We start from the raw sequence: 23,292 nt of genomic DNA, 5'->3' as shown, positions 1-23,292 counted from the left end.
TTTAGAGAATTTTTTTACATGATTATGAAATGGGTCTAGTTTGGGTTGGGTAAATTTTCATAATACCCTTACCCCCAACACGATCTGATCCAACTCATAGCTACCCCTATTGATGACTTATAGTAAACCTGGTTTACAATTTGAAAAACCGTGGACTGTTCATTTTTTTATAAAACTACTTTTTGTGGGATTAAAAGTTTTAAAATAAGTTTTTTTTTAGGACGATCTCCTCACTATAGTGACCATCATCACAAAAAATCAGTCCATTTCGAAACTTCTAGCCCAATTTACAAAACATGTTGGATAAAACGTTAGATCTTGATCATACCCTGCATATATATATAATTTTATATGCCCATTTATCACCAAATTGGATTATTATGTGATCGTTCATAGTAAAGGAAAAGGGTGTGCTAGGTTGGTGGGGGGATTTAAAAAAAACGTGTCGCCTCCTTATATGAATTATGATAAGCATATTTCATTCACCACTCTCAATAACAAAAGACACGATTATTGAGAAAATTAAAGGAACAGTTGATTTGGGATTGATCGTGTTAGTTATTTTATTGAATCCTTAAGAAGTCCAAATTTTTAATCACACCAAAAATTGATCAAAACAGAGCATACATATACATTGATAGCCTTGCTCATGATCTTTCAATTTATCATGGTGTTTGTACTATTTACCATTAAGTGTGGATTTTCTAACACGTGCTATCACCAAGCCGAACAAATCAAAATGCATATAAACGGATTGATCTAAATATTTAGTTATGTACGCTTTGAATATTATACACCACTTCCCATGGAGATTATCAACGGATTGATTCATACCCAAAGATCTTACCCATCCGATAATTTTGATAAGGATTTGATTTGGCAATCTATCAAAATGATTCTAGGTCAAACACATCCCAATCTCATGGAACTCCAATGTAATTAAAATGTAAAAGAGCATGTATGTATGAATTTAACCCCAAGGAGTTGGTCTAGTGGCAACCTAAACCTTGATAAGATCTTCAAGAAGGGTGGGTGTTCAAAAACCCCACAAAGCAATGAATTCCTTTGGACCACCCTTCAAGGTTTTGTTGACCCTCGACTCAACCAACTACATGTAGGACTTTTCAAGGGGGTAGTACGTGTGATGATGGGATTATTCTAACTTGAAGGGTGGGGATACCCACGATAAGCCAATAAAAAAATTAAATGTATGTATGAATTTTACTTATATTTTATATATCAAATTGGATTTGATCCGGTCTGGATCCAATTTAATGGTCGTCATATGAAAGGCTTCTACCATTGAGATCCGACATAGGTCGAACTCAACTTATATTGGGTTTGTCCCAAATTCACGATATGGACCCAAACCCTAAACTTTACACCCTACACCCCAAACAATAAATCCACAATAAGCCTACTTACTTGCTTCCCAGGATACATCAATGGTAATGTTTATTAGTTTATTACATGTAAGAGTCTTGTTAACGTGTGTCCTAAGGGCACACTTTAAAGTGTAATAAATACACTTTTGGAGGTTGGGTTTTGAATCGAAAATACCCTTAAATTTATTTTTTTAACCAAAATACCCTCACAAAATTTTTAAAAGTGTACTTATTGCACTTTAGCGTGTACCCTTAGGGCACACTTTAACAAAATCCTACATATAAAGCATGGTCCACATAAGAATGTTTTCCGTGATGTGTGAAGTTTGCGATCACTCAAATAGTGGCTCCCACGTTGTCGATGCTGTTGTTTTGTTAGAGGTCCACGAAGGATAACCTAGAAAAGTATTTTACAAATTGGACGATCCGGATCAAATAAGAAAGTACATTGTTTGAAAATTTTATATTTAAATTCAAGAGTGAGTCGAGCGGGAAAACGTGTTTGAGTTGTTGAATTGGATTTGAGAACATAACCTGCAATTGGTTGGTACAAATACAATAGAAAACGCCAAGTTGCTTTTAAGGAGGACAACGTGGTGGGAACAACAATCGAGAGGGATGACTATCAATGCAGTGGATTCGGGTCGGGTTGTATCCATTTGATAATTATGTCATTTTAATTTTTAAGTTAGACTAAGGATCCAATAGGATGTATCGTTCCTATAGTATAGGATATGGCAGAATTTGATTTGAGTCTAAACATCCAAGCTCCTAACCAAGCCGGGCAGGCAGCCCAATGTATTTCAACTCGAATAAAAAATGTGCCATGTAGACACCTAACAATTGTTTTGAATCACGGATTTTTAAGTTATAGATCTGATTCAAAAATATTTTTATTTTATTTTTTATCCTTCAATTTTTTGGGTAGATCCAAATAAAATCCAATTTGATTTGGTAAAAGCATACTTAAAATGTAATTTATAATAATTATCTAAATGTCACTATCATCTTGAGATTTGTGTCAAACACACCCTTACTCTATATTAAAAAGTAGGGGTGCACATTGGATTGGGTAAATCCGAGATCCGAACCAATCCGAAGCTTTTGGATTGGATTGGTTCAGACTAAACACACCCACGGTTCGGGTACGGATCGAAGAAAAAAAAATCCGATTAATTTGGTTCGGTTTCGGATTAGGATATAATAGAACCGAACCAATCCGAAAATCGAACCAATTATATATATATATTTAATTATTTAAAAAATAAAAATTTCGGCTTTTTATTTCTTTCTTCCTCTTCCTTTTAATTTTTTTATTATCCCAAAGTCCACGTTTAAAAAAAGTCCTATGTGTTTTTAAGGTTTGAATTTTGGAGGAGATAGAATGCTTGGATTGAGGAATAATGTATCTATCTTCAATAAGTATGAGAACCGAGAATCGATTCGAACCAATCCGAACCAAGATTGGATTGGATTGGTTCGGTTCTATAGGGTAATTGGATTGGTTCGGTTTCAAATTTGTAGAACCGATCATGTTTGGTTCGATTCCAATTTTGCCAAAATCCGAACCAATCTGAACTATGTGCACCCCTATTAAAAAGTCATGATTTTCTGATTTAGAAATTTCCACTCAATCTATGCTTGACTGACCCGACAAGGGCACAAAATCGTTGACATTTTTCTTTGTGTATCCCGAAAAAATAGATCTATGCTTTTGTGCCCTTGCTACGTTAGTGAAGTACAAACTGAATGAAAATTTTAAAGTAAGAAAATCAATATTTTTTAATAAACATTAAGGATGTGTTTGAAAAATGACATTAGTCGAAAATATGATTTTTTTTACATTCACCCTAGGAGGTGAAAGTTCGTAACTCGCATCTCTCAACATTAAGAGTCAAGTAAAATATATATCACTCTCCTCCTTCAATGGATGAAATTTAGGGTTTGGGAACACCCAAAATATAATTGGGTAGATTAAGGTTGGAGATTTGAGTGGTTTTGAAGGATCTATAGTTCTTTAATTATGGAGATGACGAAGGTTTCTTTAATTTGAGGTTTAGTTTTGATTTTACAAGGAAGGTTGGTTCTCCGCCATTGAAGCTCAGCAAAATCTCCCTCTCTCTCTCTTATTGATTATCTATATCTATGTGTGTGATTTGGGGTTTGATCTCGATCTGAATTTTGAATTATGGTTTTGATATCTCTGTGTATATGAGTCTTGCTAGATTTATATTTTTGTTGTAGATGGATATTAGTCAACCAAACAAGAAAATTATTTTAAACTCACACACTAAACTTTCAAAGTTGAATTCACAACAATAGAACTCCTGAAATTTCAGAACTCTTACCCAATCTTCATTTTCCAAACACACCCTAATTATTTTATTCGAAAGTCGAGACTTAAGCCCAGAGCATTGAAGAGTTGGAGTCATTTACTTCTATTATTTAAGAGGCTTGAAGTGGTAAATGTGTAGAGTGTGCACTTATAAGTGTTTTAGGGAACATCCACATGATCCAATCAGGACCTCAATCTCGACAAAAAAATAGGAGAAATAATTTGGACATCAAAATCTTAATGGATATACAACTGACCCACTCAACATGTTATTCGAGATCTTCATCAACATAGTCCAGATCTCAAATAAATTGTGATATTTTTGAGCTTATATGCATCATATATCAAAATAATGTGTAGAATATAAATAAACATGAAATCTCAACCATTACAGCATTAAATCTAGTGGTCAAGATATATCATAAGTATATGGTTGATGGTTGATCCCAATAATGGATCCAATGCCTTAACAATTTGGATCGGTCCCAACCGAAATTCAAATTCCGATAAAGGTGCTTTACGCCCTCAATAAGAGATGAAGTATCTTTGACCATTTTTAATTTTTTATTGAATCAAGTGCATGCGTAGGGTTGCGCTCCTATGAAAGTGGGCCCCGCGTAGGAGCCGGTGAGTTTTATTGTTTTAAAACTCGTTCCCTCTCGTCCGAGTTTCGGGTCCACCCAACCTGATTGAGTCATCTTTTTATCATTCAACAAGAAGATAAGACTTATATGGTGATTCATCCCATATGGTGTTTTATATTTTGAAGATCTCAATTAAATTAATAAAATTCATTTAAGTCAATTGGATTTCGTTTTAGATAAATAAATCTGATAGAATAATTCATTTTTTATTTGATATAATATTTATTTTTAAATAAAATATGAGATTTCGATTTAACATCTTCTAATCGACGCATACTTTACAAAAAATTATATATAATTTTTTAATTATGAATAACTAAATATGCATTAATAAATAATTTTAAATCAAATTAAATGATTTAACTCTGTACCCATGGGAATGAGATTAAATATTATAACCATGGCAATATCTAATCGTTTTTAACCTGATTTTGATCATATATCATCTCTCCCTGATTAGCGTTTAGCTGATTTGCCATTTTATATATTTATCATAAGACCTTAGGCTATGTTTGGATTGAGAGAGGTAGAGAGAAGAGAAGAGAAGGGAATAGAAACTCAATTTCTCTCCACCATACTTGGATTAACAGGAGAGAACTTGGGATAACTTTAAAATTTTAAAATATCATAAAATAGATCTAGGAGCATAGTTGGAATTGTAAAATATTTTATAAGGGATTTTCTCCATTTCTCTCCCATTCTCTCCACTTTTAGAGATAAAGAAAACTAACATTTTTTTTTCTTCTTTCCCTACTGAACAATCCAAACAAGAGAAATGGAGAGAAAACTCATTTATTTTCTCTTCTCTCCACATCTCCCAACCCAAACATAGCCTTATGGTTATCTGCCATCCATCAATCTTGGAGATTGTGATCGATTAGAACCTTAAATAGGGTGATATTCTATGAGTTGTGCCCGCCTAACCTTACTAAGTTAGTAAGGGTCCTTGGACTCACCTCTTGACATCAAAAAACTTGGTCCGATGATTTTATGAATTTTATTTATTTCATTATTTATTCTAAAAGATTAAGCTATTTTTCACCATAACTTTCATTTTTAAGTTTGAGAGTTATGTGGAAGTTCAGTAGTCGTCTATTTTCAGAGGGGAAAATTACCTAAAGGACCTTCGCAGAGGGATTTCTTTATAGATAATCCCTAAATTTTTTATGATAGTTTGGTTGGACATTTAGTAAACTTTTCTTTTTCTGAATAGTCCCTCATTTTGGGGAACTCACCTCTTTTTATTTATTGTTAAGTTCACCACTTTTATGTATTTTAGAACTCGTTGCTTTTTATTTACTGTCAAGTTCGCAATTTTTTACTTTGAACTCACCACTATTTATTGTCAAGTTCATCACTTTTTATTTATTGTCGAACTCGACACTCATAAAACCCACCCATTTTCCATTTTCAAGTTTTTCAACTAAAATACATGAAAATATTGGCAAAAAACTTGAGTTAACGACTTGTTTAGATGATTTCAACCTAAAGAACCATTCTTAATTGATTTTCATTCAAAAACTTAAGAAAAAATATGAATTTTTTTTAGTTTTTTACATACATATTCAAAATATTTGAAAAAAACTCTTGAAAACGATTTATTCTTCATTTTTCTTAAATCCTTTACGAAGGAATGGAGTTTCCAAAACTCAATTGAAATGCCAAAAATCTAATTTTTTTTATGAAAACGATGAGTTCAAATTGCCAGTACATTCAATCATAAGAAATACGGGAAATGAGGTATATAGACGATTAAGAAAAGAAAAGTTCACTAAATGAAATATTAAGAGACCGCCTAAAACTTGGGGACTATTAAGAAAGAAGTCCCTCCGTGAGGGTCCTTCAAGTAAAATCTTATTTTCAAAACCTTAGGTCTAATTTAAAAGAAATTGAATTTTATTTAGACCTAAAAGAAATTGAGTTCTAATTTCAAATAAATAGTCAATCATCTTGAGTTTTATTTAAAAACTCAAGGGCTGCCGGGTTGGCTTTCTTATGTGGTAATCCATTTTAGCAAAACTATCCTTAGTAAGGCTCAAGATGATTGACTATTTATTTGAAGTATCTCAACCGTCCAATCTAAATAGCCTTTTTTATTGTGATGGATGAGATGTCTTCCTTGAAAACTTCCCGCTTAATCGCTCCCGCCCTTTTAAGCACCCATCACTTAATTTGAACAGGAAGAGAGAGAAAGAGAGACCCCAAACATCGCCATTAGCAAACCAAGCGTGAAATGGCTCAAGCTGCAAGGCTGAACTTGAGAATGCAGAAGGAGCTTAAGCTTCTTCTCACCGACCCACCTCCCTTCGTCTCTCTTCCAATGCTCTCCAGCGATTCTACAGATCTCTCTTCCTCCTCTTTGTCGAGCATCGATGCCAGTAAGTCCAATCTCTTAAACAGCTTCAATTCAAATCCATTATCACGCTAATCTCATCTAATTTACTTAAATTTCGTCTCTCCCAGAGATCGAAGGACCCGAAGGAACCGTTTACGCTGGTGGGATCTTCAACATCAAAATTCAAATACCAGATCGGTTTGTTCAATTTCATCTAATCTTCGTCGGTTCTCTATTAGGAATTTGCTCATAAAGGTGGTGTTCATGATTCAGGACGGCTTTATTTATTTATTTTTCTTTGTAGGTATCCATTTCAGCCTCCCAATGTTACTTTTGGGACGCCCATCTATCACCCTAATATTGATAATGGAGGACGGATTTGCTTGGATATTCTCAATCTTCCTCCCAAGGTAATTCGAGTAATTGTTTCTAGAAACCTAGATTCCCAATGACTGTAAATCACACAAAATAAGGATAATGCCTGTAAACCTAGAATCCTAGATTCCAGTAATTGTGATAGTGTAAGTTCATATGTGATCTTGTGTGCTATTTTTGGGCAATAAATCTCATATTCCAAATAATATGCCGATAACACATGTTATCATATGCGATTTGATAGTGTTTGAATCTGTAGTACTATTACATTACTAATTGTTGTGTATGTGAACACCTTTGTGAAGCTCACTTAGTAATTTGACCAAACATCTCTTTGGTATTTCAACAAATATCTCTAAAGGCACACTTTCAAGATCTTGTTTGATAGTGGCAATGAAGGATGAACTCCAACAATAGCGGTACGTGAAAAAATAAACACAACAACACAAAGAAAAGAGTAAAAACATACAATTCACAAGACAATGAATTTATTTGGTTCACTCAAGGTTACGTCCACGGAGGTATGAGTGTTGGAGTTCGATTTCATTATAAAGAAAAATGGACAAATCGATACAAGGAATCACATCTATCACTTAGTTTCACCTTCTTTTTATAGATTTCAACCTTCCCAAACCTCTCAATCTCTCCTCACTGGTTTTCTCTCTTTCTCTACTCTCTTCTTTAACAAAGACCTACACAACCAAAGAAAACAAAACCCCCTTTTGAAGCACCACATAAGTGGGCTACTTAAATAAGTTACAAGCCCAAATTAAACTACCTTTGACCAGTCTAAAACCAAATATACTTGGACCAGGCCCAATATCTTTTGAGCCATACTTTAACACTAACTACTAACACATATCTGTGTAAGAAACTATGCATTTTCGAATAATTGGAAAATACCACTAAGTTAGGACTTTGGGTGGTGAAAGTGTATACTTTAAACTCCATCTGAGTGCTTATTGTACATTTGAATTGCTTTGGACAATACCAAAGGGACCCGATCCTTGGGAAGGTTTGAATTTGGAATTGTGTCATTCTTGGTTGAATCCCCAACTCTTGAGCCTTTTTTCTTCTGAGTTTGGACCAAAATCTCTACCATACCTTAAATAATATTTGTTGAAAAAGGGTACATTCTGTCACGAGTACAACTGCTTGCATCCTTACATATTCTGCTAATTATCTCGTCAAAGTGAGACCAGATTTTATGATTAAAAGCACCATGAGGAAAGGCTAAGGGGTCTGCTGCTAATTTGTTTCTACATATGTTTAAGGTTAGCCAATCTTAGTTTTTTTAATGTGTGCTGTCTGGGGATCCTTGTTAGTCAACCCCAAATGTTGGCGATAAGGCTTTGTTATTGTTGCTATCCCATTTGATACACCAAAGCAGCTTTTTTTATTCATCCCTGCTGATCTTCATGGAAAGAAAATAGAATCATAAAAAATCACATATGATGTGGTCCACTTGGTTGATCCCATGACCTTCAATTATAAAAGTTCCATAAGTTTCAGTTCCTCTTAAAGAAAGTGTCAGCCACTAACTAACCCTGCATGCAAACGGTTGAAACTTCAATTCAGAGACTTGATAACTTAATCATCAAAGTGTGTGTGTGTTTTTGGGTGGGGTGGGAATTGGTGGTTGTTGAAACTCTTTTGTGAAATGGCACAAAACTTCGAACCATGCATCTTATAGAACATCATTTTGATATAATGTGTTGGGTTTGTAATCCGTCAATAGGTAAGGACTCTTGGCAAGAATAAAGAACCCTCATGTACCATGGCCAGGGGCGGACCTAGAGAATTTCACTTGCGGGGGCCGAACTAATAGTACAGAGATGAAATTAAAAAATTATAAATAGCAAGAGGATTTTAGAAGATTGATTTTCTATGTAAAATAAGATGATTTAGAAGAAAAATCTTTAAAACGGAGAAATAATAATTTATTGGCTTCTTGCAACTCAAACTCTCAGAGTGAAGAATGAATACAAACCCAAACAATTAGTCTCATGCCATTTTGACCAAAACAATCATTATTTTGAAAAATCCTCAAAATTACCAGCTAAAGTTGACTTGATTCGGTGAATCTTAAAATTACAATTATTTGAAGCGTATAACAAATTAGTGGAATTGTGAAGAGTTTTTCTTTCCTAAGAATTTCTATATAAAAGATTAAGTATATCCTTACTAATTTAGCAAGGTTTGAAATCTTACTAAGTGTCGTTGAGTTTACTTGTGGCATCCTAAATAGTATCCGTTGCCACAAGGTTGTAGAGGACAAAATTCTATGAGCTTTGAAAAAAACCCTTAAAAAATGTTAATTTTCACCGTTAAATTTTAATTTTAAATCTGGGACTTCAGTAACTGTCCATTATAAGAACCTTGGATCAGGCCCCAAAATAATTTTCTTTTGGATCTGAGATTTTCCATGAAATCTTGAGGGTTGTGGTGTTGGATTGTCTATTTGGTAATCCATTTGTGTTCAATGAGCCTTGGTAAGAAAAGTGTTTCAATTTTAGACAAAAAACTCTCTGGGAGTTATGACAACTCCAAGGAACCTTATTTTACGAGTCTGACTAAACTTACTAAGTTAGTAAGGATTTCACCCTTACTAAGGGTCCTTTGGCTTATCCAAAAACATGATCCGTTGCTTCAAGGTTGTAGAGGACAAAATTCTATCAACTTTGAAGGTTGAAATTTAATTTTAAATTTTGGAGTTAGGTGGAAGTTTGGTAGCCATCCGTTTCAAAAACCTTGATCAGGCCCAAAAGAATTTCTTTTTTTTTTCCTTTTCTTTTAACTGAGTATTTCAATGAAATCTAGAGGGCTGTGCCGTTGCATTGCTAATGTTGTCATCATCCATTTGAGCAAAACAATCCTTAGTAAGGCTTACAATCTTGCTAAGTTAGTGAAAAAAATGTCTCTTAGTTTATCAAGTTTTTTACCCTGCAAACCTAGGAGTGGGGATCTAACATGTTGTGGCAGAATTTTAAATCTAAAATTTTATATAAAAAATTATTTTGTGGGGGCCACATGCTATTACACCTAGTTCAACAGCTTCAGCCTTATTTTTAAGATGGGGTTAACTATATAAAACTTACTTTTCTTGGAATTTTTGTGGGGGCCATGGTCCCCTGCCCCTATGTAGTTCCTCCCCTGATCATGGTTCCTCCTAATTGAAGGTCTTGAGATGGCTAAGAAACCTTAAATTGATAAGAATTAGGAATTATGTGTTCTCAAGTATTAAAAATAGAAAGTATTGGGCTTGATGCATTTGTCAAGCATACGTGAGCTTTCCTTTAACTAACAGAGAGAAATCTTTGTCAAATTGCTTGCCATTTCTCTCCTTCAGTTTAACTTGTAATTTGGTTGAATTCCAATACATGCAGGGTGCATGGCAACCATCTCTGAATATTTCAACAGTACTAACAAGCATTGGGTTGTTACTGAGTGAGCCAAACCCCGACGATGGATTAATGTGTGAAGCTGTAAGTCTTCATGGTAAAACAGCTGAGCTGAATTTGGTGACACTAAAAAAACCAAAACCTTGATTTGATTGTGTTTGGATGAATGTGCAGAGCAGGGAGTACAAATATAACAGGCAAATTTTCGACCAAAAGGCACGGTCTATGACTGAGAGATATGCTAAGGCTGGGACAAGTGGGGAAAGTACTGGTGGTGGAAGCATTCTAGCTAACCTTAATCCAAGCACGGTAATAGGCAGCTACATTTTTCTTTTGGGTATTTAACCAACAGAGTGAGCGACAAGCCAAAAGTATCGTGTTAACACATTTACAAAATATTTTGCATATAGGTGATACCCACTGTTTGGTAACAGAATTTCTTTATCAAATAGGGTACCTGTTGTACTTGCGTACATGAAAATTTATTTGAAGGTGAAACAAGGGTACAAGTACAGCATGTATTTTGTTTGCTGAAAACTTCTATTACCATGTAGGGGATATCCTGTTGTTTAAATATTAAAAAAATGCTTATGGCAGTGTAATTTTGGAATTAATATGCCATATCTCTTCCATCACAGGAGACAGATGTTCGAGAACTTGATCTAGTGCCCAAAAACTTAGATAAGGAATATGCCACGAGCCATAGAAAGCTGTGTGGGGTAAGCTCAAAGCTGTCATTGGAGTCTTCTAGCCCATCTCAAAGGAGACACTGTGGTGGCAAAGAGAATGTGATGGAAACTAATTCATTGCTATTAAATTCTAAAATCCTTGCCATGGCTCCATCCAAATCCCTGCCACCACTGGTTGGTAACCATGTTGAACAACATACTCATCAAGATCATGACAGAAAAGTAGACAATGACAGAGCTAATGTGAGTCGTAAGAAGCTCTGTAGTGTCGGTAAGAAGTCATTGCTGGAATCTTCATGCTCACCCCATAAGAGAAATGTTGATGACAAGGTGAATGAAGTGCTTCCTCGCAAGTTATCACTCTTGCAGACCCAAAATGCTTCTGTGGTTTCATCCAAGTTATCACTGATGCCTAAGGATGGAAACCATGATGAAGAGAAACAGCCTTGTAAACTTGATAATGAGATTGCAGAAAATGGAATGGACGAGCAACACGAGGCTGAAGTGGTGATTGTCTTGGACAGCGAAGATAGTGAGGAAGAAGTGAAGGAACCGACAAGGTCTAGGTTGTCACTTGCAAGAAAACGCTTGATAGGAAAATGGAAAGCTAAACCAGGAACTTGAAACTTTTTTTTTTTGAGCATCTAATGTAGAAGTTCTTTCAGAAAGCTTTGGACATTTTCTTGTTAGTGTGGATAAACTTTATATCAAAATTCTAAATGTTTTGGTGTTTGTATTTGATCTGTTATTCTCAAAGATTGATTTTGTTACATCCTTCTTCATGGTTGAATAAAAAAAACCTACCTAAGAAATTACAATATTAACGAAAACTGTGTTGACTTTGTTCCATGTTTGGTGGGATTATTGCTTTAAAAGTTGAAAAACTTGATTAGAATACACATGGATTGAATCAGCTGGATGGCTTGCTGGTAGATTTGACTGATACAAATAAATATGTAGTAGATTATTAAATACTTTAAAATAATTTAAAATGTTTCCAAGATCCATAAAAAAAATTGTTGTTCAAAAAGAAAATTAAATATAATTGCACAACTCAGTTAAATTGAGTTTCTAATCTAACATGGGTTATTTCTTGTTGCAATGAGTTCAGGATTGTCGCAACTCAAAATTTGATCAGATAAACTCAACTTGACCGAGTTCTGAGTTATCTCTATGAGTTTTAGAAAATAGGGTGGGCTGTCACCTGCTGTACCAAGTTTCATCTTGAAAGGCCCTGTTCACCTCTCTCTCTGATCGTGCATGTCAGAGGGAGGGGGGAGGGGGGGAGTTTTCAGCAATAGGGTCCGAGTGGCCTTACTAACTTACTAAGGATTTCACCCTTACTAAGGATCCTTGGACTCACCTTGTGGTATCCAAAAACTTGATTCCAAGTTTCAGGGTTGTAGAGGACAAAATTCTATAAACTTTGAAGAAAAGAAAAAAAATCTAATTTTTTTTTTCTTTTTCACCATTTAATTTTTATTTTAAGGTTGAGAGTTTTTGATAGCTGTCCATTTTTAAAGGGTCAGGCACCCTCTCTGCCCTGCGCCCTCATCACAGAACCATAGATTATTTGCCTCGGGATACGCTAGACAAAGATTTATGATTGTGAATATCCTGATGGGGGCGGCGTATGTCAGAGGGGCAATCAATACACATTTTAAAAACCTTGGATCAAGCCCCCAAAAAATTGTTTTTCAAAATATTTTTTTGGATCTGAGTTTTTCGATGAAATTTAGACCTTGGTGTACTATCTCTCAGCTCATCGCCTATTAGGCACGTTCAATGAAGGCCAACTACATCTCCAGTCAGAAGAAATATGCATGTTGAAGGTACTAGATATAGAGAACCACAAAACATGGCCAGTGAAACCAAAGGCATGCCTAATCCCATAACACTAATAAAACAATATATTTCAAACCTTGATAGAAAAGTCATGCAGGCTTCGGGATAACACTGATATAAGTAGTACTACATGTGCAGATCATAAAATGAAAATAAAACTATATGGGAAGTGCAGAAGGGATTTAATTAGATTCAACCCATGTTTCTAAGATGCAAGAATCAAAATGTGCTATAGCTATTGTGGTACAGTAAGGGGGAACACTCATTTCTTCCCGCTTTTCTTGAGCCCAGTACCACCAAACGACCCCTTTTGCGATGCCTTGGCCCTCAGTTCCTTCAGTGCCTGCTCACCACCAAAATAAGACTTACAAGTCAGTTGCTTTAGATATCAAAGAAAGGGAGAGTGATATTAAAGTTACAAATTTAAAGCTCACCTTCTCCTCATCTTTCTTCTTCTGAATATTTGCCAGATCAGTCTACAAAAAAAAAAAAAAAAAAAATCACATTGAAAATATAAGGTGGCCCTCAGAACATGATCAGCAAGATCAGATAAGCTACTTGTTACGGAAAAAAATGATGAACAAACATAACATTTTCTATTTTGGCAGGAAAACATATACGACGAGAAGTTCAACCTACTAGAGCAGGGCCTGGGTTTTCTTGAAAATTTGTATACTTGGAATTGCAAATAAATATTCAATTTGGACTGGGGTAATATGAAAGCAGGCACTTAGCAATAATAAAATTGAACAATAAGATAAGTAAAATAAGTAGAAAATATCCAACAAATATAAAGAAATTTGTACAGAAAGCCAAATCATATCATTATGATAACAAATAAAAGGAACAAATTATCAAATAGTAAACAACACAAAAACACGCCTTAAATCATAACCATCATAGTCTTATCCCCAAAAGTTTGAGCTATATGGATCACATTCTTATACACAATTCTGTTTAAAGCTACATCTTATTTTTTTGATAGGTAAATGCTTGGTTATTACAGAACCTTGGAATAGTCCTGTCAGATATATTGTGTGGAGGATGAACGGGTTGGGCAAAATCCTGGTCACGGTCAGGCTCGCCATCAAAGGGAAAATCAAGATTTTAAAAAAAAAATAAAAAAATTTGTTTTTTTTTCCCCTGAAACTTCAATTGATTTTATTTCCTCATTCTTTAATTCAATTGAATTAATTATGCAAAGGGGACCCATGTTATTTTTTTTATTTTTAATTTAGTAAACTTCAGTTGGTTTTGACTTCTTATTATTTAATTCGATTGGATTAATTATACAAAAGGGTTAGGTTCCCATGTTTAGAATTTTTAATATTTAGAACACTTTAGAGTGAGATTTAGGAGGAGTTTCACCTCTTAATCAAATCAAATACCCTAAATGTTAGATTTAGAGATTCTCACATCTGCCAATAATAATAAAAGCAGATTTATTTGCTTATACAGAGAAATAAAATCATACTATTAGGGAAAAAAATCACAAAACCCTTTGATTGAACGTGAAGAACTTAAGATCATAAGAAAACAAAGATACCTCGTCGTATTCTTTCTTCTCGGCTTTCGGTTGCTTCAGAGGCTTTGCTTTTCCACCTACAAACAACAACAATAACAACGTAATTCGTTTTTTTGTTTTCAACGAAATTTGAATCACCAAAAAAGCATCTAACCCAATTAGGGTTTCCAATTAAAACAACTAAGATAAACGAGATCAGATCCCCTTACCTTGCTTGGAAGACATGGCTGGTTCTTGAAAAAGAGAGAGAGAGAGAGAGAAAAGCGACGATAAACCTCCAGCGCAGACTTATATATATAATACGATAAGTCCTATTTCTCTTAGGACACGGGTTTTCCTGTACATTGAGGATTGATGTGTAATCAAATCCTAACCGTTCATATGTATCGGATCTTAGGATTGATTAGTCGTGGTCGATGTGTGGTGTCTTCGCATAAAGCCACAAGAGAATATTCCTAAAATTTATTAACATTATATTTGGTAAGTTTTAATTAACATTTATTATTTACTAAACCCTTTCCTTATTAACATACTAAGATTTTAAAAGTTTTTGCTCTAATTGTTTGCCACATCAGCAATCTAACACCAAAGCCCGCTAGGTTTCATCCAAACCTCAGATCCAATCAAGCAAATTAAAAAATAAAAAATAAAAAATATTTTATTGAGCATGATCCAAGATTTTAAAAATAAACTCCCAAATTAAAAAATAAAATTCAATAGTAAAAATTATATATATATATATATATATATTTTAAAGTTTATAGAATTTTATCCTTTACGACGTTAAAGCATTTAACCATGTTTTTGAATGCCAAAAAGTGATCCCACGGACCCTTAGTAAAGGTGAAATCCTTATGTAATAAGACTAGTTGGACTCTTACCATTTTGAGGCTAGAGTTAATTGTGAGATAATAATACTAGGGATTGGGAAAATCTTTTTCTAGGGAACGGTATGGGAATATATTTTCCATCCTTTGGGTGATCAAATGCACAATGATGATATTTGACTACGAAAAAATGTTTTCCATCCATTCTATATTTGCAATCGCACGTACTTTTTCATTGACAATGTTATTTTGAGATTATGGCCTTGTTTGGTATGCAACAAATCATTTGTAAATGCAAATAATTTTTTGAAATCAGTTTTACTAGTGCTTGGTTACATAATGTAAATGATTTGTATTGCAAAGAAATTGCATAGACCACTTAAATTCTTAAACAATTTCAACAAATGATATATATATACGACAGCGTTATTATGACCCCTTTGCGACACACCTTTTTGTCTTATACAGGCAAAAATGTTTGGAATGGGCTGATTTTTTGTGAGGATGATCTCTGTGACGAGGGGATCATCCTGGCAAAAAATCATCCCATTCCAAAACTTCTAACCCTATCAAAATTGATTTACAAAAATTGGACAGTCTAAAAATTTTCAACTTGAAAACATGGGACTAGAAATTTCATAATGAGCTGATTTTTGGCAAGGATGATCTCCTTACCATAGAGATCATCCTCACAAAAAATCAGCCCATTCCAAACATTTTTGCCCATATAAAACAAAATGGTGTGTCACAAAGGGAGTTGTAATAACCCGACCTATATATATATATATATATATATATATATATATATATATATATATATATATATATGGGTCCCGTTCGGCACCCTAAGTTTTACCACACACTTTAACAAACGCGTTTTGTCTTACATGGGTTAGAAGTTTTGGAATGAGCTGATTTTTGGTGAGGATGATCTCTATGGTGAGGAGATCATCCTCACCAAAAATCAGCTCATTCCAAAACTTCTAACCCCATCAAAATTGATTTACAAAAAATGGACGGTCCACGATTTTTCAACGTGTAAACATGGGGCTAAACATTTCAGAATGGGCTGATTTTTGGGGAGGATGATCTTCTAATCATAGAGATCATCCTCACCAAAAATCAGCTCATTCCAAAACTTCTAACCCATGTAGGACAAAAAACGTTTGTTAAAGTGTGTGGTAAAACTTAGGGTGCTGAACATTTCCCTATATATATATATAGGGAAATGTTTAGCAACAAACATTTTGGCAAAACATTTTTCAAAACATGGGTTAGAGGTTTTGGAATGGGCTGATTTTTGGTGAGGATGATCTCTACGGTGAGGAGATCATCATCACCAAAAATCAGCCCATTCCAAAACTTCTAACCCCATCAAAAATGGTTTACAAAAAATGGACGGTTCACAATTTTTCAACTTGTAAACTGGGGCTAGAAGTTTTGGAATGGGTTGATTTTTGGTGAGGATGATCTCCTCACCGTAGAGATCATCCTCACCAAAAATCAGCCCATTCCAAAACCTCTAACCCATGTTTTGAAAAATGTTTTGCCAAAATGTTTGTTGCTCAACGGGACCCATATATATATATATATATATATATATATATATATATATAGGAATGCTAACACCCAAAACCTCATGGAGATGTTGGCATTCTCCAACACTTTTTCTTATAATAACTCTAATCATTTTCTTGATTTAGACGGAAAAAAAAGAGAGGGTATAGATATATATATATTTTACATAATAAATACTTATTTATATAATTAATACCTATCTATTTCATTATAAAAGCTAAGGGCATTTAATATTGAAAATTAAATGTCTTGTTGCACTAAATGATTTGACAATCAATATAAACAATCATTTATTGTGTAAAAGACCTACATACTCCTATTTATTTTCACTAAAAAACAAAATGAATAGAAATATTATTGAAAAACTAAATTGTTGGAGAATGCTAATGTCTCCATAAGGTCTTGGACGTTAGCATTCCCCATATATATTGCTAAGGAGGTGATTCCAATGGGCTGTCCATCATACTTTTTTCCGACCCAAACATCCAACCATAATTTGACATGACTAATCCTCGGGCCGCACACACCATCCCATCCTGTCATGTGAAAAGGGCATAAGTAGCCACCTTTTTGGTAAAGGGAAATATAGAGTGAAAATTACTACGCAAGTCAAAATCATTTGTAAAATCACAAGAAAATTTTCTATTCAAACATCAATCAATCACAATAATTTTTTATTTTTGTGGATACGAAAAAGATTTCCCAATGGTTACCAAGTAATAATAAATCATACATCGCAAATCATTTGCAGAGCCTACTAAGTGGTTATGTGAAGCTATCAGCATGAGACGAAAATACAAATAATCACTTGGATGTGAATAGAAATGTGATTTTATTTCAAGTAGTTTAAAACACAAATCTCAAGGTAGGTTGATTTCAAAAAATCCTTCATAACTTGCTTAATAGACCACTAATCTTGTAATCTAAAGACTATGTTATCTAATGAGTCTCATCTTTTTAAAATGTTAAAATTGTATGATTCTTTTTTCTAATTCAGGATGTTTAGTGATATTCATTGCCTATGAACATTTTTCTCACATGCAAGGTAATGGGAGGATTGTCAAAATTTTTAGACTATTTTAATATCAATATTCCATTAGTTTAAAATAAGGTTTACAACTATGTATGTTTAAATCTCAAAAGGGAAATGCTTAATGCAACTAAGACTTGGCTCAATGGCAATTTCAAACCGATAAGCAAGGCCCATTGGTCATGAGTTCAATACCCAGTATGAACATTAATTCCTCAGGGGCCACCCGGGAGGGAGCACACTCACTAACTTGGTGCATGTGATGTGTGGACATTGCACTTGCATCGAGACTAGTCCTTGGACAAGAGCATGGTTTATGAATTGGGCAATGCCCATATATGAGCCGGGTCCGTTGTTTGCAGGGATACTTGGTTATAAAAAAAAATGCTTAATGCACCAGGAGGGAACTTTTTCTAAATAACCCTTTACTTTCGGGTGATAATTTGATAGTCTAATTAGCATACTTTTTTCTTCCGTAGTGCCCTTTCACCTTAACTAAAGTTTTCAAGAACAAGAAATACCTCATTCTTGCATTTTTTTTAAAATATACCTAAGTTTTTCGGTAGTGATTGCTATTCGTGTTGATGATTTGAGTTGGTGAATGATGTTTGGATGGTAACATAATCATAATTACAAAAGGGTTACGTAAATACTTTTAATATATTTCTATGATTTACGAGAATAAATGATGAACGGAGAATGACATTATCATAAATTTGAAGATTTGGCCATAACATTTGATCATAGTGTCCGGTTAGCCCTTCTAATTTATGTATTTTGGGCATTTCGAGAAAATATATCCAATGTTGTGCTCAAAAAATTGAACAAAAAAGTATAAAAAAATTCAAATTGTTAAGGTTGATCATTTCAATTTTTCATTTTTTCAAGTTTGAAGTTGGATTGATCTTTTTGAAGTATCAAAAATGCATATATAATAATATTAGACAGACACTTAGATCAAACATTACATTCTAATTAAGATTATCAAAACCCACTCTTAATTAGTGTATAATCTCACTTGTTTAAATGTGAGAGGTAAGATTGTTTTGTTAATAAAACTGTTTAGAAATGCATTTTATTTTTATGAAGCCTATTTTAATAGTTGAGAACCAGAGATAACCAAGATGAAGTTTTATTTCACTGGGGATTTTGTCATTTTAAAATTCAAGTTTTTAAAATAAATATAAATATAAATAAAAATTAGAGGGTTAAAATGGTCCAATAACATTAGAATGTTAAAATAATTTTTAACAAGAGAGAAGTAAAATTATCAAAAGGTTAAGGGGTTAACATGAAATTATACTAAATTATAGGGGGTCAATGCAGTATTTCGATAAGGAGTAGCATTCTATGATTGGAGTAGATGGCGAAGAGTTTAAATCACATAAGAAACAATCACATTCTGACACTTGGGCCCACCTGTTTCCTATCACGAAGGTTTGATTGATAAATGAAAACAACTTTACATAAAGTTGATTAATGGGGCATGTGGTGATTCCTCAACACGTTCCTTTGCTAACCGTCCCTCACGTTTAAAAGTATTCTATCTCTACTTGTGTGGGTCCCAAAAGTACCTAAAGTGGAATGATTTAGTGCGAGATGATTCACTAAAAGTTTGTTATTAAGTAACCTACAACCAGAGATTACTTATGATAGAAATTTTTGATAAAACATCTAATTTGTGACCAATGAATGAGATCAGTGGGCCTACTCAAATTTAGGACTACAAAAGGTTTGGATCTTTTTTAGGATCCAAATTCATATTCAAAGTTATTGGATTGGATCATTTATTGAATTTCAAGTCTAATCCATTGTAACTAGTTTGATAATTTGTCTGATCGGTATGGATCCCAATAAATTATTTAAATTATGTTATATATCTTTGGCTTAAATATATGTTTTTCTATTTATATTTTATATACCAAATCAGATTTGATCTAATTTGGATCGTAGTATTGAGCTTAGATAAGGATCTAAACTGAAATCTCAGATCAACCCAATTTGATCCAGAACCAATCCATGATAGCCTTACTCAAATATTGGCAGGGGCGGAGCTAGGATTTTCCTGTAGTGGGTGCAAACTATAGTTAGTTGTATAGTGAAGATGCATGATTTTGAGGAGAAATTAAAAGATTTTTAGTTAGTAGTTAAAGAAAGTGATATTTAGGTCATTTCCAATAAATATTTGAGAAGTCCTGGTCAAGAGGCAATGTCATCGACAAAAAATTAAAGAGGTGAGGGAGTGGGGACAAATGGGCATGTAATTAGTTGAAAATACATGAGTGTTTCAAAATTCTGTGGGGGCAAAAATTGGAGGGAGGTGAGGGTGTGGGGGGAAATGGGGAGAGAGGTGAGGGAATATGAATAAATGGGACATGTAATTAGTTGAAAATATAAGGGTGTCTCAAACTTCTGTGTGGGCAAAAATTGGAGGGAGGTGAGGGTGTGGGGGCAAATGGGGAGAGAGGTAAAGGAGTGGGGACAAATGGGGCATGTAGTTAATTGAAAATATAGGGATTTCTCAAAGTTCTGTGGGGGCAATTGCGCCCACCAGCTCCGCCTACGGTTCCTTGGACTCCATCTTGACATCCAAAAACATGATTTGATGTTTCAGGATTGTAAATAAAATTTTAAGTTGTATTTCAATTTTAAGTTTTGAAGTTATGTGAAACTTTGCTAGCCGTCCATTTTTAAAATCATGGATCGGGCTTAAAAAGAGTTGTTTCTTTTTATTTGAGTTTTTCAGGAAAAGAAGAAAAAAACTTGAATTGTTGATGTCGTAGTCCATTTGAGGAGAAACGACTTTTAGTAGGGCTTAAGATGTTACTAAGTCCGTAGGGAAAAGGTTTCTCATCACCTAGACGTTCTCACAATTACTGAAATGACGAAAATGACCTTACGAAATTTATTTGAATATTTAAATGAACGAACGGCTATGACAGGTCACCATACTTATCTGGGGATTGATGGTAAGTGGAAACATGGGTCATACTTGGATTAAAAAAGAACGACAAGACCCGCACATGCAACCCAATAACTCCCGCTAGTGTGAACAAAGGTGCACTATTTCTAAATTCAAATTCAAATATTGAAAATGGATTTGATTCGAGGTTGGGTCAAAATGGATTGGATCAAATCCAAAATCAATTAATGTTAATCCGATTACTTTATATATGGATCAAGAATTTGGGTTTTGATTTGATAAATTTTGGATCAACGATGTTTTGCCTGATAGGGTATATGATACGATATGTGAGAAATTTTGTAATTTTTTTATACAATTTATTTAAGTTATTTAAATATATAATTTTATTAAAAAGTGACACGTGCAAACTCACATGTATTAAAATGATTTATTTATAATTTAAAATATTTTTTTAAAATTATACAATAAAAATAATACTTTTTGTAATTTAAAAATTAAGTAAATCATTATACAATTGTGGGTTATCATTTTTATTGTTTATATTTTACTGAAATTCCTTTGATTATGTTAAATTTAAGAAAAATGTTAAAGAGACTTTATAATTCACCGTGTTTCACACTGCATTGGCATGGGTGTGTGTACGGAATCATAGATGCTTTTCATCAAGATACAAGTAAAAATGATCTATGATTCTATGTGAACCTTGAAGTCAACACAATGAATTTCACAGTCACTTTAGCACGATTCTACTTTTAAAGGAAAAATTACTTAAAGGACCCTAGCAGTGAGATTTATTCCTAAATAGTTCATAAGTTTTGCATGATAGCTTGATAGGACATTTAGGGTATGTTTGATTGCATGGAAAGTCACTTTCCATGGAATTTGAAATCCATGGAAAATTAGTTGTGGAAAATCAAATTCCATTGTTTGATTTCACTTGGATAAAATCATGGAAAATTATGAGAAAAAAGAAAAAGAGGAGAAGGAGGAAGAAGATGAGAGGAGGGGGAGAGGAAGAAGAAGATGACGATGAAGAGGGAGGGGGGAGGATGTGGTGACGGTGGTGGTGGCGGGGACAACAACGACGGTGGCGGTGGCGACGACGGAGATATGCGAGGAAGATGGGGGGAGAACGTGGTGGTGGTGGTGGCGGAAGAGGTAAGGGATGAAGATGAAGAAGAAGGAGAAGGAGAAGAATAGAGAGAGAGAAGGTGGTCGGAGACGGAGCCGACGGCGACGACGATGACGACGACTGCGAGGTTAGTATAATGGTGGTGGTGGTGGGGAAGAATTAAGAATGGAAAATATGGGTGGATTTCATTTTCCCACCCATATGGGTGGGAAAGTGAAATCCATGATTTAGTGGACTTTTTGAATGGGTGAAAAATGAATTTCCATTTCCATGTGCAATTAAACACTTGAAAAATGTCATTTTTCATGGAAATTGATTTTCCACCCTATTTTCCATGTGCAATCAAACATACCCTTAGTAAAATTTCACATTTTTTTAATGGTCTGTCATTATTGGCGAACTCACAACTTTTTTATTTATTATCGAATTTCACATTTTTTTATTATTATTATTTAGTGTCGAAATCACAATTTTTACTGTCGAATTCACCACTATTTACTGTTGAGTTCATCACTTTTAAAATAAAAAGTGGTGAACTCGACATTAGTAAAACCCACTCATTTTCAATTTTCGAGTTTTTTTAAAATACTAAAATACATGAAAAAATCGATTAAAAACTTGAGATAATGACTTGTTTAGATGTTATAAATTCAAAAGAATCATTCTTAATCGATTTTCATCTAAAAACTAAGAAAAATTGAAAATGACTTCTTATTCCCCCTTAACTTTTTTTTGATGGAATTAAGTCTCTGAAACTTGATTGAAATGCTAAAAATCTATTTTTTATTTTTATTTTTTAGATGAAAATGATTAATTTTAATCTTGAGAAATGTGAAAAATGAGATCTAAGATTATTAAGAAAAGAAAAATTTACAAAATGAACTATTAAGTCTAAGGACCACTTTAAAAAAATCCCTTAAGTAGGGTCTTTTAAATAATTTTTTCAACTTTAATTATAAAAGCCGTGACATTTACTACTACTCAAATTTTAGTGTTAAATCGGATTGGATAACATCCATAAAACAATTTTGTTGTTATGGAATCGAATTTGATCCTGATATTGGATAATAATAATCTTGGAGTTATTGAAAGAGTTTAATGGGACAAAGAAAGTGAGTCACATAGTAAATGGAGGCACAGTTACAAAACTTGATGTTTATAAAGAAAAAAGTTACGAAGTTGCTGTCCACTGTAGTCCACCTAGCTAATCCACTAAACACTAGCTGTTTTGGGTTTACAAAGCATGTATAATGCCTAATATACCC

General features: G+C 33.8%; 1 protein-coding gene and 1 long non-coding RNA gene across 2 annotated transcripts; one reads left to right on the top strand and one right to left on the bottom strand.

Moving 5' to 3' along the window:
* Window positions 1-6,483: 6,483 nt before the first annotated feature.
* Window positions 6,484-11,903, top strand: UBC37 (ubiquitin-conjugating enzyme 37). Its single transcript, XM_086455384.1, has 6 exons — window positions 6,484-6,742; window positions 6,828-6,897; window positions 7,004-7,109; window positions 10,461-10,559; window positions 10,650-10,784; window positions 11,114-11,903. Exons 1-6 carry the CDS (start codon window positions 6,598-6,600, stop codon window positions 11,786-11,788), a joined length of 1,230 nt encoding a protein of 409 aa, XP_086311510.1. The 5' UTR covers window positions 6,484-6,597; the 3' UTR covers window positions 11,789-11,903.
* A 1,153-nt stretch (window positions 11,904-13,056) lies between these two features.
* On the bottom strand, window positions 13,057-14,885 carry LOC147412035 (uncharacterized). Its single transcript, XR_015181987.1, has 4 exons — window positions 14,744-14,885; window positions 14,556-14,611; window positions 13,444-13,485; window positions 13,057-13,352 (listed from the first exon to the last, which is right to left on the bottom strand). It is a non-coding gene; the product is annotated as an uncharacterized LOC147412035 (long non-coding RNA).
* Between the last annotated feature and the right edge of the window lie 8,407 nt (window positions 14,886-23,292).

Source organism: Akebia trifoliata, chromosome 1 (genome assembly GCF_017979445.1).
Source record: "Akebia trifoliata isolate Shusen 1 chromosome 1, ASM1797944v1, whole genome shotgun sequence".
Taxonomy (NCBI): Eukaryota; Viridiplantae; Streptophyta; class Magnoliopsida; order Ranunculales; family Lardizabalaceae; genus Akebia; species Akebia trifoliata.
This window is presented reverse-complemented; position numbering and strand designations above follow the sequence as displayed.

Bases quoted from the DNA above. Each gene is read 5' to 3' on its own strand.
- UBC37 (XM_086455384.1), top strand. From the start codon at position 6,598: ATGGCTCAAGCTGCAAGGCTGAACTTGAGAATGCAGAAGGAGCTTAAG. The intron at 10,560-10,649 runs GTAAGTCTTCAT...ATGAATGTGCAG, and splicing joins ATGGATTAATGTGTGAAGCT to AGCAGGGAGTACAAATATAA. The intron at 10,785-11,113 runs GTAATAGGCAGC...CTTCCATCACAG, and splicing joins CTAACCTTAATCCAAGCACG to GAGACAGATGTTCGAGAACT.